Genomic DNA, 17023 nt, shown 5'->3' on the forward strand with positions numbered 1-17023 from the left:
GATTCAAAAAGGTTATTCTCGGATATGAAAGCATTCAGCTGCTGTGCCACTACTCTTTCGAGTACTTTAGAGAGGAAAGGTAGGTTTGACACAGGTCTGTAATTACTTAATATTTCTGGATCAAGGTTGGGTCGTTTCAGTGTGGGTTTAATAACGGCGGACTTAAAAGCTGCTGGAACTACACCTGAGGAGAGTGATGTATTTATAATATTTAGAACTGAAGGCCCAAGGACGCTAAAAAGACTTTTAATAAGTGAACCTGGGAGCAGGTCGAACTGGCAAGTTGTCGGTTTGGCCGCATTCACCACTTGTTTGAGATCATCAAGTGACAGTTCACTAAAACCGGCCATTTTCCCAGGGCAGCCACCCTGTCGTGCATCTGTAAATTTCAGTCCTTTAATACGTGTGGTACTAACAATATCTTTTGCAATTTCTTCCTGTATGCATTGAATCTTCTTAGTGAAGAAGACCATTAACTCCTGAGCAGAGTGTGTCGAACTGTCTGCGATAGGCTGTTGCCTTGTAAGCGATGCTACAGTGTCAAAAAGGGCTTTGGGGTTGTTCTTTTGAGACGCAATCACCTTCGAAAGGTAGGCCGATTTTGCAGAGGCAAGGGCCGCTTTATACTTTAACAAGCTGTCACACCAGGTTTGATGGAAAACCTCAAGCTTGGTAGCGCGCCATTTTCTCTCCCATTTCCTGCATTCTTTTTTAAGGGTTCTAGTTTCATCAGTAAACCAAGGTGTGCGTCTTTTAGGACGTGATTTTAGTTTTATGGGCGCTATTGAATCCAGCACACTAGTCAGGGTGGTATTGAACTCATTCATGAGTGAGTCAATCGAGCCATTGTATTTAGGAAAGGACGCAACTGCTCCAGGAAGGAGTTCAAAGAGCTCAGAAACTGTGCCAGTGCTTATATTGCGTCCGCTAAATCCCTCATCTTTATTAACTCTACATTTAGTTAGCACCTCAAATGTCACTAAATAATGATCAGAGATAACAGTAGTACACGGTAGCACCATAATGTTTGAGGTTAAAACTCCTCGAGTCAGAATCAAGTCTAGCGTGTTCCCATTTTTATGGGTTGGCAAGTCAACCAGTTGAGTAAAACCAAATGCATCAATTAGAGAACTAAACGCAATAGTAAGTGAACTGTGTGGGGAGTTCATATGAATGTTAAAGTCTCCCATAATTATAATTTTGTCTGCATAGGTTACTAGTTCAGACAAAAGTTCAGCAAATTCGTCTAAGAAAGTTGTGTATGGCCCAGGTGCATGATAGATAGTTATTACATCAATTGACAATTGAGGGGACCGCATCACAAGAGCCTCAAACGTTTTGTAATTATTAGAGGTACGTGTATTAAATTTGAGCGATTTTTCAGAGATTAGCGCAACACCACCACCTCTTTTCAGCGTGCGTGCTATATGACTACTCTCGTAGTCTGGGGGAGAGGCATAATTTAGCGCTAAGTGCTCATCCGGGCGTAACCACGTTTCACAAAGACCCATACAGTTAAGTTTATAATCACGAATAATGTTATCAACAAGTAAAGCTTTTGGAGCAAGCGATCTAATATTTAACAGACCAAATTTCAGTTTTGCTGAATCATTTGACTTAGCTGAACTCTTTGTAGTCTTTGTCGAGATCTTCAAAAGCTCCCGGCGTTGTGGCCGTTCGTGAGCGCTGAGTTTAAAGCGTCGGTTGTCCGGCGAGGAATGAATGGTGGAATTAGTTACATCCTCGCGTCCATCCTCGCGTCCATCTTGCTGCTTGGACTTCACACGCTTCACACATCTACCTGCACGGCAACCACGTTTCTGTTTTCTTTCTTTACGGGGCCGCCGCCGTCGTTTATTAAGAGGAATAGCTGTCCACAAGGATGCCGGGTCTCTTTGAAGTTCGCTCGGTATATCATGGGCGTTATAAAAAGTGCCCGAAAAGTCGAAATTTAGACGCCCACCCAACCGAATAAGTTCGTCCCTACTGTAAGTGTTTTTGGCCACACATGTGTCCAAAAGTGAAAGCAAAAAAGACAAGAGAACGGCAATAAAAAGAAGATTAGCTGGACGAGCCGCAAGCATGTATCCATGCGCCGCCATGTTGGATTCTCTCACCACTGTGCTGCGACACACTAGTGTGCCGTGAGAGATCGACAGGTTTGCCGTGAAAAATTATCCAATGTCACTTTTTAAATTTAAAATTTTATAAAACATTTATGAATCATTTTCTGCAAACATTATGTTATTGTCGAGTGTGTGTGCTGGAAAAACTGGGGGTATTATAAATTATATTGTCAGAACCCGAACAGATGGTGGACCCAGACGCGTAATGTTTTCACACAAGCTTTATTTTACGGGACAGACGAGATCGATACAGGATACTGGATACAACAGCAAGATACTGGATAGGACGGGACAAACAGGATGAATACTGGTTACGTGAACAGGATACTGGACAGGACAAGACAGACAGAATCGATACCGGATACTGGAGGAAGATAGTGGACAGGACCGGACAGACGGTATCTATACCAAATACTGGAGCAAGATACCGAACAGGATGAGACAGACGGGATCGATACTGGAGACTGGAGCACGGTACAGGACAAGACAGACTGGATCGATACGGATACTGGAGACTGGAGCAAGATACCGGACAGGACGAAACAGGCGGGATCGATACTGGATACCGGAGACTGGAGCAAGATACCGGACAGGGCGAGACAGATGTGATCAATACCGGATACTGGAGACTGGAGCAAGGTACCGGACAGTACGAGACAGGCGGGATCGATACCGGATAGTGGAGACGGGAGCAAGATACTGGACAGGAAGAGACAGGCTGGATTGATACACGAGACTGGAGCAAGATACCGGACAGGACGAGACAGGCGGGGTCGATACTGGATACATAAGCAGGATACCGGACAGCGTCAAAATACAAGTCTTGCAAGGGCAGAGGTTTATTGACGGACTGACAAGGAGTGAATGAGAGCACTGAGTTTAAACAGGAGGGAAGCCAATCAGGCAACGAGCAGCAGCTGGCGCAGAATGGGCGGGCCCAAGTGAGAGCAATGGGTAACCGTGACATATATTGTAATTAAAAATACTGTTCAGTGTCATTTTAAAACATTTTGGGTTAGTGGTGTGTGGCAAAATTTTTCCAATGTAAAAAACATGCCCTGGCTCAAAAAAGGTTGAAAAATACTGCTCTAAGGTACTGTTGTGCTTTTCTAACACTGGTCGGTGTTAAAGTCCAATCGAGTTATGTTTATTAAAGATCTACACTGAGCACTGCTAATAGTACTTAACACTGGTGTCAGTGTTAAAACTGTCTGTGTTGAAAATTGCATTAAATTTCCACTCAGCAAGATTCGCCCAAAGGTTTGCGGTTATTTCAACACACACTGTGTAGGTAGTGTTAATTAAGTTCCACTTAAAGGGACATTTTGTATTTCTTAAGCCCTCCCAGTGGTTAAAAAACTATCAAAGAAAACATTATTTATTTGAATAATAATCAAATATACATGCATGATCATATCGTGCATTTTTAAAAAATGCTCGTAGGTCAAGAAATTTGTATTCATTTTACATAACATTCGAGTCGCCAAGAGGGAACTGAGATAATTGTCCTTCATCTGTGTTGGGACCTGTGCAAAAAATTTTTTAATAAAGGCTTTAAGAAAAGCTGACCAGCGACAGTTTGGCAGATCAATTATTTACAACCAAACAAGGCTTGATGGTTTTTGGTAGAATATTTTTGTCACAATTACTGATTTGACTCAGCTGTGCCCGCTCATTTGGCGCCAACTGCCTCGGACTCTGATTGGCTCCCTGTCCCTATTTAAACCCACTCCTATCTATCCGCTTTTGTCTGTCCGTCTGCGAACCTCAGTTAGCACTAGGCAAGCCTTTTTCAACCCTGACTCCCACCTGTTTTTTGCTCCCGTCTGTCCCCTGGGTTCGACCCATTTTTCAGCCTGACCACGTGTACACTCCCGTCCCGGCTTTCAACCTCTTTTTGTCCCTGGCCACGTCTACTCTACTTTTCTGGCTTACGACTCGCTTTCGACTCCGACCACATTTTTGCTCTCGTGTCCAGGCTATTGACCAGTTTTTCCGTTCCCGACACCCCATCCCTGGTATCTTCATTGCGTTGCTGCTTCGTTTTGACGTCAGCCTGAAAAAGAACAGCAGGACATATTTCTTCTCCAGCTTCCTGGCTTACATCTTTGTCATGCACACCTTCAAACATGCACAGCCCGCTTTGCTCTACCTGGTGCCTGCCTGTGTTGGCTTCCCTGTCGTAGTGGCCCTCTTCAAAGGAGAACTTACTGAGATGTTCAGGTACGAAGAAACCTTTGGGGAGGAGGAGCTCGCTAAAGATAATTCGTCAGAAACTAGCCATCGCCCCCGGGTCACTGCAACCTCCCGGGTAACGACCTTGCAGACGAGCAGGCTAAATTAGGCTCGGCCCTCCCTCAACCTACCTCCCCGCTAGACCCACAAACTCGGCTCGCCATTATTCGCAGGAGCTGCAAACCCCCCCATCTACCCACCCACGTCTCATTTCTCTTACCTCTTCCCACCACAACACGGAGGAAGAATCCCAGCTCTCAAAGAAAGACCTTGTCGATCTTATACGCTTCCGGTCCGGTCATCACTCCTCCCTCCGAAGATTGCAACATTTGACGGTGAAATGCGAAGACGATCGGTGCCGTCTCTGCGGTGAGGACGAAGAATCGGCCGAGCATCTCTGGCTGCGGTGCCCTGCACTCCAGTCTGCCCGATACCACCGCCAGCCGGGATTCTCCTTTGGAGAACTACGGAGCCTCCCACAAGCGAGTCTAGCGCTTCTGAGGATTATCCTTAGGTGCCTTGAGTGACTCAACAACAACAACAACCATCGCTCGCCACGGAAGATCCACTTCCGTGTTCAGAGCGACCTGCTTCTTGCGTCTAGCAATCACTGGATCGTGGGCGCAACCCTTTCTCTTTCTTCCATTAAAACTTGTGAGAAACGCAACGCAAGTGGGTCCTGTCTCATTTCTGGTCCTGACAATTTTACTTTCTGGGACTGAGTATTGAAAAGCAAACAAACCAATACTTTGTGTATTTAACCAAAACACGTCACCCTGCTCTTGGTAAAATCTGCTTGCTTTTCTGCTAATGCTAAATCCAACCTGCCATAGGTCAGGCGGTCAGCTAGCAAAATCAGCATTCTTGTTTTAGTCTAATTAGACCTTTTTAGCAACAGTGCAGTAATATACACACAGATTACGTTACTGTGCCTCTCTACATTTATTAAGTAAATAGGCAGTTTTTAAAAAAGAAAACAAGGTTGACACAAATGGGAGGGAAATAACCTCAACTCTAAATTTAAAATAATATTAATAATAATATACTGTAGTGCGTTTCTGATGAAATTAAACATAAATTGTGCAAGCAAATTGTGGATGACCATTTAGTTAGTGTGATTTCTAATGTGTGTGTGTGTGTGTGTGTGTGTGTTCGTGTTTAGGCACGTAATAAGCAGACTGGGGACTTGGCAGCCATTAAAGTGATTAAAACGGAGACAGGTGAGAAATGTCATGTTTCGGGATTGTTGTGACTGAACTTATAAAATGATTTGCCTGGTGTTTCCCAGAGGATGACTTCTCCACCATCCAGCAAGAAATGGTTATCGCAAGGAGCTGCAAACACAACAACATTGTGGCTTATTATGGGAGCTACTTGTGGTGAGCATGGATGGCAACATTTAGTTTTCAAACATTTCTTTGTCTTATCAATTGGTTAACTTACAGGGCCAATACACTGTGGATCTGCATGGAATTGTGTGGGGGGGGCTCCTTGCAGGACATCTACAGTGGTAATGAACAGTACAATAATCACAAATTTGAACTGATGACACGCAGAATTGGATAAATGGAGACATCACGTTATTTATTTGTGGCTTATAGCAACTGGTCCTCTCTCAGAAGCACAGATTGCGTACGTCTGCCGGGAGATGCTTCAGGTTGTCACGCCATGTGTTTCAAATCATCATCGTACAAAAGATGATACTGATGCTAGAAAAATGTATTCTGTATGTGTGTGGGACTAGGGTTTGGACTACCTCCATGCACAGAGAAAAATACATCGAGATATTAAGGTGAGCGCATTGGTTTGATTTTTTTTTTTCATAAGTTCTTCAACATTTAAAACCAATAATATTGTATTCAGTGACTCTGAAATTAAATGATAATAAAGAAGTCTACTTCTATTTTATGCCCCACTTTCCTTCAATTCCTTCAATTAACAAAATAATGTTATTTAGTCTTAGTCTTAACAGCTCCTTTGATTAAATTTCAGATTTTTTTCTATACTCACTCACTTCTATTCAGTTAAATATTGATTGGTGTAAGTATACAGTAATTATTTTTCTTTAATACCAAGGACGTACAGTAATACAATTAATATTATTTACAAATGCAAAGGCAGTAACTGGGAAACACTTTAAATTCATTCCTTTCAGATGAATTTATTTATAATTTAGGGGGGAAATAAACTAATGTGTCATAATCACTTAAGTATTACTGACAAAAGAAGAGGAACAGGACTGGGTTTAAATAGCAGGGAAGCCAATCTTTCAACGAGCCGCAGCTGGCTCCACACGGGCGGGGCCAATTGGGCGCCATAGCAACCGTGACATGTTTATGAATCCGATTTTGAGTAGGAAAACCCAATTGAAATTAGCATGTTTTTCCCAACTCAACCTTCGCACATATAAGATATAAAATGCAACTACAGCAATTTAGAGGTGTAAAATCACAAAATATATAAATACAAATCTGCTTTAATATTATGCAGAATGCAAATATGGGCATTGTAGACATAAAGACATAGAATAAGATGTAGAGTAGATTATAATTTGTGCAGCATCCCTCAGAGGTAAATTCTTCGAACCGTATTGCTTCAGGTCGAGTTCATACCCAACAGGTAGACTGTGATTGAATTATTTTATCATTGGATTGGAGGTTTGTATAAATATTAAATGCATGCTGTTTAGAAGTCTATCAGCATCAACATGTTATGTAAATATGCTACATTCAACTCATACCTACAAAAAGTAAGAATGTGGTTTCCGGTTTTGCGTGTGAAAATCTCCTCCATAACTTCATGTTATTTTCCTCATGCCTATGTACTGTAAAATCATGTTATCACCGCATGTATGATGTTATCAATGCCCCCAGGGTGCCAACATACTGATCAACGACCATGGTGAGGTGAAGTTGGGTAGGTGGATCATGGTTAACACACAATTTGTGTTGATGCTTATGTTTTTGCAACCTATTGCACGTTTTGGCTCTGGGACCGTATCCAGACTTTCTGTACTCAGGCAGGCCGGATTAGTATATAATTTCAACTTAAAATGTTTAGCCTGCCGTAGTTTTTCAGTATTATGCTGTATCACTGAGCCTCTTTTAATAACCTATCCTCATATTGTAATCATGGATGACAAGGGATCCTTTTGAAGCATAAAGCATTTACTTAGAAACAATGGGAAAAATTATTTTTATGTTTAGCATTGAATGAGTTAACTGGTTCATTTCAACTCTTGAGTGAATGCACTCAACCTAAACCAATTCACTATGTTATAAAAACTTGGGAGCTATGAAAACATATAAAGTTTACCTTAATTGTCATGCTGGTTTGAAATGGAATAAAAAGTAATACAAAATAAAAGCTTTAGCAGTGCATGGGCAAGAAGATTAGACTACTTTAGATCATACTACTATGTTGGGCCTACTAAAACTGAGAGTATATCCTTAAGCAACCAGAGGGAGCATTTGGTTTTGATTTGTTCTAAAAATCATAGCTTTTGATTGGTTCTTGTATATGTTTTTAGACATAAATGTGACAAAAAACATTTGTTCAAAAGTATGTCTTTGTGATTTCAAAAACTGTACTGGTATCCTTCAGAAAGACCAAAATTGTGGTATTAGTATCCCGACTCCATACTCATACTGGTATCGGTCTAAAATAGTATGGTAGACTATGAAACATGCATATTTTTAAAATTTCCTGTGGCATGAAGCTGACTTTGGAATCTCCGCCCAAACCACGGCCACACTGGCTCGCCGCATGTCCTTCGTTGGGACACCTTACTGGTGAGTGTTCTCCTTGACTAAATCATATTTAAAGTTTAACAGTTAACCAAAACACTTACCTTCTCCCCCTCAGGATGGCGCCCGAAGTGGTTGCAGTGGAAATCAAAGGTGGTTACAACGAGCTATGCGATATTTGGTCGGTTGGCATCACCGCCATCGAGCTGGCGGAGCTGCAGCCACCAATGTTTGAGCTCCACCCGTTACGGTAAAAACAATGACAATGATGTTAATAAGATTTACGTAATTATTTAATTGTGTTTTTTCTTCCCTAAGTGTCTTGTTTCTAATGTCCAAGAGTGGCTACCAACCCCCCAAACTGAAGGACAAAGCAAAATGGTAAAGTTTATTCAATTTGGCTCTTGCAACTTTTCAAGTTGCAAACCCATGCACTAAGGCAATATTTTATTGGTCTGCTTTAAAGGGGCATTGTGTATTTTGTGCCTCATAGAGCTGAAAAATACATAATTCTTAAAAACAATGATATTAATTTATATGATAAGCATAAATACGTGAACTATCATTTAAACGTGCATTTTTAAAAAATACTTATAGGTTGAAAATATTTTTTCATTAAATGAGGCTCACTCAGAGGGAGCAAACATGATTGTTTTCCGTCATGCTTCTACCGATACCCTCAAAACGCCAAAATCTGGTGAAAGGATGGGTCAGAGAATGGAAAGAAAAATTGTGCTGTTTGGTCAGTTCGAGTTTCTGTAGTTTGTATTCTTTCTTGTGCTTTGTGGTTCTCATTTTCAGTTGCACTACGGAATGCAGCTACAGCTAGTGGTCAAATATTACACAATTTCCATCCATCCATTATCTGCTCCGCTTATCCTCAGTAGGGTCGCAGGAGCCCATCCCAGCCATTTCTGGGCAGTGGGCAGGGGACACCCTGAACTGGTTGCCAGCCAGTCGCAGGTCGGTGCAGCGTCTGCCGTCATTCGGACCCTGTACCGGTCCGTCGTGGTGAAGAGGGAGCTGAGCCGAAAAGGCAAAGCTCTCGATCTACCTGTCGATCTACGTTCCTACCCTCACCTATGGTCATGACCAAAAGAACACGATTCCGGATACAAGTGGCTGAAATGAGTTTCCTCCGCAGGGTGGCTGGGTTCTCCCTTAGAGATAAGGTGAGAAGCTCAGTCATCCGGGAGGGACTCGGTGTAGAGCCACTGCTCCTCCGCGTTGAGAGGAGCCAGTTGAGGTGGCTCGGGCATCTAATAAGGATACCTCCTGGACGCCTCCCTCGGGAGGTGTTCCGGGCATGTCCCACCGGCAGGAGGCCCCGGGGGCGACCCAGGACACGTTGGAGAGACTATGTCTCTCGGCTGGCTTGGGATTGCCTCGGGGTCCCGCCGGATGAGCTGGAGGAGGTGGCTGGGGATAGGGACGTCTGGGCTTCCCTTTTAACGCTGCTGCCCCCGCGACCCGACCTCGGATAAGCGAAAGACAATAGATGGATGGATGGATGGATGGATGGATGTTGGTGAAGAACATTTTGTGGGCTTGATCGTATTTGTTTGTTATGCACTTGAGTGACTGTTGCTTTCGAATGTCATTGTGACATAGCATCATTACATGTAAATGCAGTGTTTTCAGCTGAGGTGTTTACTTTTTGTAGGTCACCCATGTTTTACAACTTTGTTAAGGCAATGCTGGTGAAGAACCCCAAGAAGAGACCAAGCGCCTCCAAAATGCTCTCAGTCAGTCTCACCATTTGTAACGTTCAACTAACCCTACTTTGAAGCACTATTTTGACCTTTTATCATGGCTATAAATCCTTAATCTGTTGAAATTCTTGAAATTGCTCTGTACAATTTTAACCCTCCCCTAATTAACTCAATTTTAAACCATAATTTTTATTTGAAAGCCTATTTTGGAACCTGAACTTTTACTCTTGTTTAATATTTTGTCCCAGCACACGTTTCTGAACCTGCAGAATCTGCACCAAAATCTGATTCTAGACCTGTTAGAGGAGTGTCGACACCCTGAAAATGTAAAATTCTGGCCAGAAATAGATGATGATGATGAAATAAAGGTATGATTTACCAACACAATACCATGACAATATTTTGACATAACATATATTTTAAATTCATTTTAAGCCACTCCGTGACAAATACATGACTGTTTACTAATGTATTTTTGATTTGAGTTGATTGTCTCATTTATTTTTGGATTGAAGGTGGATGGATCTTTGAAGATGATCCAGTCACTTCACAAAAACTACTGGGAGGAAAGACAGCCATCACAGACAAAGAGTAAGACAAACCGTTGATACTGAAAACGAGAAATATTTGTATAAATGTGCTTCACCAGGGACTTGAATTATGGATCATCAGATTAACAGACTGCTGCTCTACCAACTGAGCTACACATGATCTGGGCCATGTTATTATTCATTTTGTCCTGGTGCTCAACAAGGTCCAAGGCAATGCACTTTTTAATGGACCTCGATGAACTCGAGTTCTGCTTAAGACTGATTGTTCCTGTTTTTAATAATGCTTGGACAAAGACCCTAAGATTAAATGTTTAATGAAATTCATTAATGGGGTTCAATTAAATATTTCACTTGAGATCTGGTTGGAACAGCTTGATGCTGTTTTTAATACAGAAAGAACACTTCAATAGGGATTTTAACCCTGGACCTTCAGATTAGGAGTCTGATGATCTACCAACTGAGCTATTAAGCCTCTGCAAATTATTTTAAGAATTTGGTTTTTGCCCAAGTGCTTTCACCAGTAAAAGGAAAAAAACAATGGATTTCAATGAAACATATTGTTGTACTGCACACAAATGTTTCCTGTTTTAGTTGAAAGAACACATGAAAGAGGACATGAATCCTGCACACTCAGATCAAAACACTGATGCTCTATCAATTAAGCTATCGGGGGTGCTCTAGCAGCTTCTTTGCCCAAAAATTCAGTGTTTGGCTACGTGCCTTTAACGGTAAAAGATAAATGGAACTCAATTAAAAATATTGTTGAAACAATGCTCAGGAATGTTTGAGGTTTTGGCAATAGAAACACCTAAACAGGAACCCCGAATGCTGGACCCTCAGATAAAAGTGTAATTGCTCTATCAAGTGAGCCATTCAGGTTCTGCTCGTGATGTCTTTGTCTGAGAATTCGCTTTGTTGCCGAAGTGCCTTTACCGGTAAAAGACCAATGGACCTCAAACTATATTGTCTAAGTATTGCTCACTAATGTTTGTTGTTTTGGTAATAAGAACACCTGAAAAAGGACATGAATCCTGCACTTTCAGATATACTGATACTCTACCAATTAAGCTATACAGGCTCTCCCCAAGAATTCTGAACCCTCAAATGAAAAATCTGATGCTTTACTGACTGAGGTGTCCAGGCTCTGCTGGCAAAATCTTTGCCCAAAAATTTAGTGCTTGGGTACGTGCCTTTACCGGTAAAAGATAAATGGAACTCAATGAGAAATTTTGCTTGAGTAAGGCTCAGGAATGATTGATGTTTTGGTAAAAAGACACCAGAACAGGCACTTAAAAACCTCAAATTAAAAATCTAATGCTCTACTGACTAAGCTATTCAAACTTTGTTAAAAAAATATTTGCCTGAGGATTCCATGTTTACCTAAGTGCCTTTCCCGGGACATCAAACTCAACAAGAAATATTGCTGGAGTAATGCTAAGGAATGTCTGATGTTTTAGTAAATACACATAAACAGGGATTTGAACCCTACACCCTCAGAGTAAAAGTTTGATGTTCTGCTGGTGACTAACTTACCGGAAAAGTCTGTTTGCCCAAGTGCTTTTACTGGTAAATTATTGGACCTCAGTGAAAGATATCCAAGTACTGCCCATGAATGATGTTTTGGTAAGAAGAACACCCAAAGAGGGACTTGAGCCCTGGACCCTTAGATAGAAATATTGATGCTGTTCCAATTAAGTTATTCAGGCTCTGATAGCACCTTCTTTGCCCGATAACTATGTGTTTGGTTAAATGCTATAACTTGTAAGGAATCAATGGACCTCTGTGAAAGATATTGTCCAAGTACTGCTCACAAAAGTTTTATGTTTTGATAAGAAGAAAGCCTGAACAGGGACTTGAAGCCTGGATTAAAAGTCTGATGCTCTACCAACTGAGCTATCCAGGCTCTTGTAGTACTGTATAGTGGTTATCAGATTTTGCCCAAGTGCTTTAAAAAAAAAATCAATGTACCTCAACAAAAAGTACTTTCGTGTGTTCGTGTTTTAGTCATAAAAACACCTGAAAAGAAAAATGAATCGTGCACACTCAGAAAAACTGATGCTCTACCAATTAAGCTATACAGGCTCTGCTAGCAGCTGCTCTGCCCGAGAATTCTGTGTTTGGCTACCTGCCTTTACCGGTAAAAGATAAATGGAACTCAACGGGAAATATTGCTGAAGAAATGCTCAGGAAGATTTGATGTTTTGGTAAGAATACACTTGAACAGGTACTTGAACCCTGAACCCTCAAATTATAAATTTTGCCCCAAAATGTTGTTTTGCCCTTTGCCGAGTAAGTGACTTCACCAATGCACTTTGTCAATGGGAATGAATAAACGATTTGACTTAAGTTCTGCTTAAGACCGCTTGTTTCTTTTATTAATAACACTTGGAAAGGGACTCAAACCCTTGATTCTTATATTAAAAGTCCAGTGCACTTCATTAATGGACTTTAATGAAGGATTTGACTTGAGTTCTGCTCAGGATCGCTTGCCTTGTTGCTTAACTTAGATCTGCTAGTGCCTTCACCTATGCATTTAGTGAGTAGATTTCTAAACGATCTGACCTGAGTTCTGATCGCTTGTTACTGTTTTTTTAATAACACCTAAAATCGAACTTGAGCCCTGGACTCTCAGATTAAAAGTCTGGTGCTCAACTAAATGAGGTTTTGCTCATATAATTGCACCAAAGATCTTTGATTTTGCCTTAATGCTAAACCAAGGTAAGTGCCTTTACTGATGCGCATCATCAATTGGCCTCACTGAGAGCTTTTACCCAAGTACAACTCAGCTACATTTGCTATTATGCTTAACTAATACATGGCTAGTGATTTGACTGATGCACTTATTGCCTTCAATGAGATAGTTGACCTGAATTCTACTCAGAAGCATCTGCTACTTTTTATATTGATAAAAAACATCTGAGCAGGCACTTGAACCTTTACCCTCAGATTAAAAGCCTGATGCACTACTTACTGAGATACTCAGGCTCTGCTTCCAGTACTTCATACGTTTTCATTCATGTTTTTATTTTGCCTTGGTGTGTTTACCAATGCACTTCATTAATGGACCTCAATTAAATGTTTTATTTGAGTTCTGCTCAGGACTGCTTGCCTTGGTGCTGAACTAAGATGAGGCTGGTGCATTTACCAATGCGCTTCAATAAAAGATTTGATTTGAATCCTGCTCAGAAGCGCTTGTTGTTGTTTTTAGAAAGAAAGATGCCTGAAGAGGCACTTGAAGCCGAGAACTTTACATTAAGTCTGATGCCCTATCAACTTAGCTACCCAGCCTGTGCGTTCCGGTAACTTTCTCCAAAATACTCTATTTTTTGCTTCACCGATGGGCCTTAATTAAATGTTTTACTTGAAATCCTCTCAGAACCTTGCCTTGGTGCTAAACCGAGATTTGGCTAGTGCCTTTACTGATTCGCTTGGTAAATGTAAATGGTCTGCATTTATATAGCGCATTTCAAGTCAATGAAGACCTTCCAAAGCGCTTTACAATGTGCTTCACACCGATAGCAGCATTAGCCATTAAAGGCAACTGTCAGCTTATCAGGGGCATTAGGGACTTGACATATAACACAAGGGAGCCGGGAATTGAACCTGTGACCTCTTTATTCATGATGAGTGCTTTTACCTCCTGAGCTACTGGTGAAGGAACTCCGATGAAAGATTTGACTTGAGTTCTTTTCAGAAGTGCGTGTTGCTGTTTTATTATGATAATAACAGGGACTTAAACCCAGCAACCTCAGATTTCAAGTCTAATGTTTTACAAACTGAGCCAACCAGGCTCTGCAACTGGTCCATTTGTTCCAAATTTCTTTTTTACTTGCCTTGCTTCGGGTAAATGCCTATACCGACACACTTTATCAATGGGCCTCAATAAAGGGTTCTAATTGAGTTCCACTCAGCTGCACTTGCCTTAGTGCTGAACCAGATGTGGCAAGTGCATTTACTGAGAGACTTGGTCAATGGACCTCAATGCCAGATTTCACTTGAGTTCTGCTCAGAAGTGCTTGTTGCACCAGAACGGGGACTTGAATCTTAAACCCTCAGACTTAAAGTTTGAAGCACTACTAACTAAACTACCCAGGCTCTGTAATCAACTAATTTGTCACATCATTTTTTTCCTTGGTGCTGAACTGCATTATGGACCTCAATGAGAGATTTGAGTCATTTCTTAAAAACACGCGATAAGGGATCATTTTCCATGGTGCTGATCAGATTAAAAGTCTGATGCTCTACCAACTAAAAAATAGCTCATTTACTCGTGGTTTGTGGAAGGTTTAACTCATGCTCGCTAAGAAACTTGAATTCCAAAGAAATGTTGTGCGTATTTACGTTTCAGTGGAGCAGATTTACCGAAAGAGGCTTTGGAAGAAAGACTCTCCACATTCTACTGTAAGCATTTGAAAAAATGTCAACGCACATCCACGCAAACCTCCACATTCAATCGTTCATGTAATGGTACTTCTAAAGCAACATGGTTTTCCTGTGTTCTTTACAGTTTATGCATTCAGGAAGCTTGCGTGGTACCAGCACACACTCAATGAGGTATATCTATGCACAAACACATGAACACACACTTGATGTGTAATTCCATGTACGTTTGCTTTGTTTGTCAGGAACAAAGACTCTGAATCTTCAGATGATTATGATGATGTGGAAGCGTGAGCAGCTCACATACAATCAGACACATTCACGCACAGATACTTGATGCCATTTTCTTTTACCCACAGTGCCACAATGCTAGTGGATCAATTGCCACCTCCACTTCCTCCCAGAGTAATCAAATCCATTCAGGACCTTATAAAATATTACACTGAATAAGCAAACTGTCAACTGTGTGTGTTTGTAGCCCAAAGTGCGTTCAAACTCGGAGGAAATCGTTTGGGTGGAAGATGATGGTCCTGTTAAACCATTTTCGCTTTGCGTCCCATTGCCTCGCGTCAGGACGTCCAGTGGAACGCAAGTCAAAGCCTCTGCACACCCGAGAATCATGACAAACTCGGGTGAGATGCAAATAAACACACGTCATTTTTATGTTGATTAACTTCTTTTTGAGTAACTTTTGGAGGCATTATTTTGACTTGAGGACTGTTTGGATGTTTCTGTTTGTGCATGTCAGCAGACCCTATGTCCTTCCAGTTGTTGGACCAAAAACTGTTTCCCATACCTCCAGAGCTGCCTCCTAAAATTAGACAGCAACTCCAGCAGCCAAAGGTACAACATCAAGTACAGTTCCATGCTTTTATTATTATATTTAAAACCATTTGTGTGTGCCAGAACGCTGTCCAGTGTGTGAGACGTCTCAAGAAACCAAAACCTCTTGTGAGTTTTGATTGACTTTAGCAATTGAAAATTTGACTGACTGCATTTTTTTTTTTTTTTTGTAAATTTCAGTAGAATTTAAATGTGACCAATTTACAATTCTTCAACATTTACTTTAAAAGAGACCCTTGACCCTTACATCAAGTCAGACACTTTTCCAATTGAGCTATCCAGGCCCTTAAAGTTAAAGTCGAGGAAGTTATGAGAAATATTAGGCATAACCAATTGAAATGGAAATTATTTGAAGTGTTGAGTGATAAATAGGTCAAATAGGGAACTGGAGACATTATTCGATTTTTGTAACTTTATCGATAGACTTTGGCAGTTATAGCTTTTATTGATGGATTTTCTCAAGAGACCAGAATGAATAAATACATTTGAATTTATTTCTTAAAGTACATGTTTGTTAAAAACTAATCTTCGTATTATGAAATTAATTCACTGGAATGAGTGTATTGATTGCATTTTATTAGTTGGTTTGGTTCATTTAATCGCTCTTTAACTCGATTCTGTTGAATGAGCTAACAGATGACAGAGCTGATCAGACTTTCGGCTATTGCATTTCAGTACACGACAATTTTGCAAACTTGTACAAAACAATTTCCTCCCCGCTAGTTTAGATCTACTTTAAGAAGATTTTCCACAGCTGTCCTCTCAAATTAAATTGCTCTACCACCTGGGAACACTCAGACACCAAAGGTAAAAAAGGAGAAACATGTTATCTTTTATAACAACCGAGGTATTCTCAATTTTATACGTTCCTTGCATTCTTGATCTAGACCAGCACCTGATTGTGGGCGCAGAGGAGGGCATCTACACACTTAACCTTAACAACTCAGTGGCCACCATGGAGCTGGTATGCTTACTCTGGGGCTTATTCTGATGATTTAATTTGTTTTTATTGCACATTTAGGTGGTTGTCATACAGAACTTGTGAGACCAGTGCTTGCATTAATCCTACAAGTGGATTTGTTCCAATGTCGTGTCATTTTCGTTGAGATGTGTTTCAATTCCTGTCATTGTGTTTTTATTTTCCATTACAAGAACTCACAATCGTACTTAGTCCTTAGTCTTGTTTGAAACTACATTGACGGATCTAAATCTAAAATTGACAGCATGTGCTGTGGACATTTTTAGACTTTATGTCAGGGACCCGATTTGGGTGTTGTGGAAGCCCTGTGCAAAAACACAGATCAGTGTAGTAAAGGAGGTCTTTGTTCAGACAGGTTTTGGTACACTGAAGTCAGGTAGTGAGGCAACAATCGTGGTCCAAGATGCAGGTGAGGTGTCAGTATTCCAGTAAGCGCAATCAGTTTAGAGTT

At 41.0% G+C, this 17023-nt stretch overlaps 1 protein-coding gene and 1 long non-coding RNA gene across 7 annotated transcripts in view; one reads left to right on the top strand and one right to left on the bottom strand.

The window, feature by feature from the left end:
• Positions 1 to 17023, top strand: part of map4k1 (mitogen-activated protein kinase kinase kinase kinase 1) — a 35326-nt gene that overhangs the window by 14060 nt on the left and 4243 nt on the right. For 4 of the 6 annotated variants that reach the window (XM_088346186.1, XM_088346185.1, XM_088346182.1 and 1 more), the window contains 21 exons: positions 5524 to 5581; positions 5650 to 5740; positions 5807 to 5871; positions 5963 to 6018; positions 6106 to 6153; positions 7235 to 7277; positions 8080 to 8152; positions 8226 to 8357; positions 8426 to 8488; positions 9771 to 9852; positions 10068 to 10187; positions 10335 to 10410; positions 14719 to 14771; positions 14878 to 14924; positions 14996 to 15040; positions 15110 to 15155; positions 15229 to 15382; positions 15499 to 15593; positions 15657 to 15701; positions 16322 to 16400; positions 16481 to 16557. In XM_088346186.1, the coding sequence (XP_088202312.1) occupies positions 5679 to 5740; positions 5807 to 5871; positions 5963 to 6018; positions 6106 to 6153; positions 7235 to 7277; positions 8080 to 8152; positions 8226 to 8357; positions 8426 to 8488; positions 9771 to 9852; positions 10068 to 10187; positions 10335 to 10410; positions 14719 to 14771; positions 14878 to 14924; positions 14996 to 15040; positions 15110 to 15155; positions 15229 to 15382; positions 15499 to 15593; positions 15657 to 15701; positions 16322 to 16400; positions 16481 to 16557 (1461 nt within the window). In that variant the 5' untranslated portion in view covers positions 5524 to 5581; positions 5650 to 5678. The remainder of the gene's footprint in view (positions 1 to 5523; positions 5582 to 5649; positions 5741 to 5806; positions 5872 to 5962; positions 6019 to 6105; positions 6154 to 7234; positions 7278 to 8079; positions 8153 to 8225; positions 8358 to 8425; positions 8489 to 9770; positions 9853 to 10067; positions 10188 to 10334; positions 10411 to 14718; positions 14772 to 14877; positions 14925 to 14995; positions 15041 to 15109; positions 15156 to 15228; positions 15383 to 15498; positions 15594 to 15656; positions 15702 to 16321; positions 16401 to 16480; positions 16558 to 17023) is intronic. The other 2 variants (XM_088346183.1, XM_088346184.1) reach the window with 2 other exon arrangements.
• LOC148357890 (uncharacterized) lies at positions 2333 to 4929 on the bottom strand. The gene is made up of 3 exons (XR_015851518.1): positions 4582 to 4929; positions 4279 to 4361; positions 2333 to 4182 (listed from the first exon to the last, which is right to left on the bottom strand). It is a non-coding gene; the product is annotated as an uncharacterized LOC148357890 (long non-coding RNA).

Source organism: Urocampus carinirostris, chromosome 10 (assembly GCF_059441175.1).
Source record: "Urocampus carinirostris isolate Australia breed hairy pipefish chromosome 10, RoL_Ucar_1.0, whole genome shotgun sequence".
Taxonomy (NCBI): Eukaryota; Metazoa; Chordata; class Actinopteri; order Syngnathiformes; family Syngnathidae; genus Urocampus; species Urocampus carinirostris.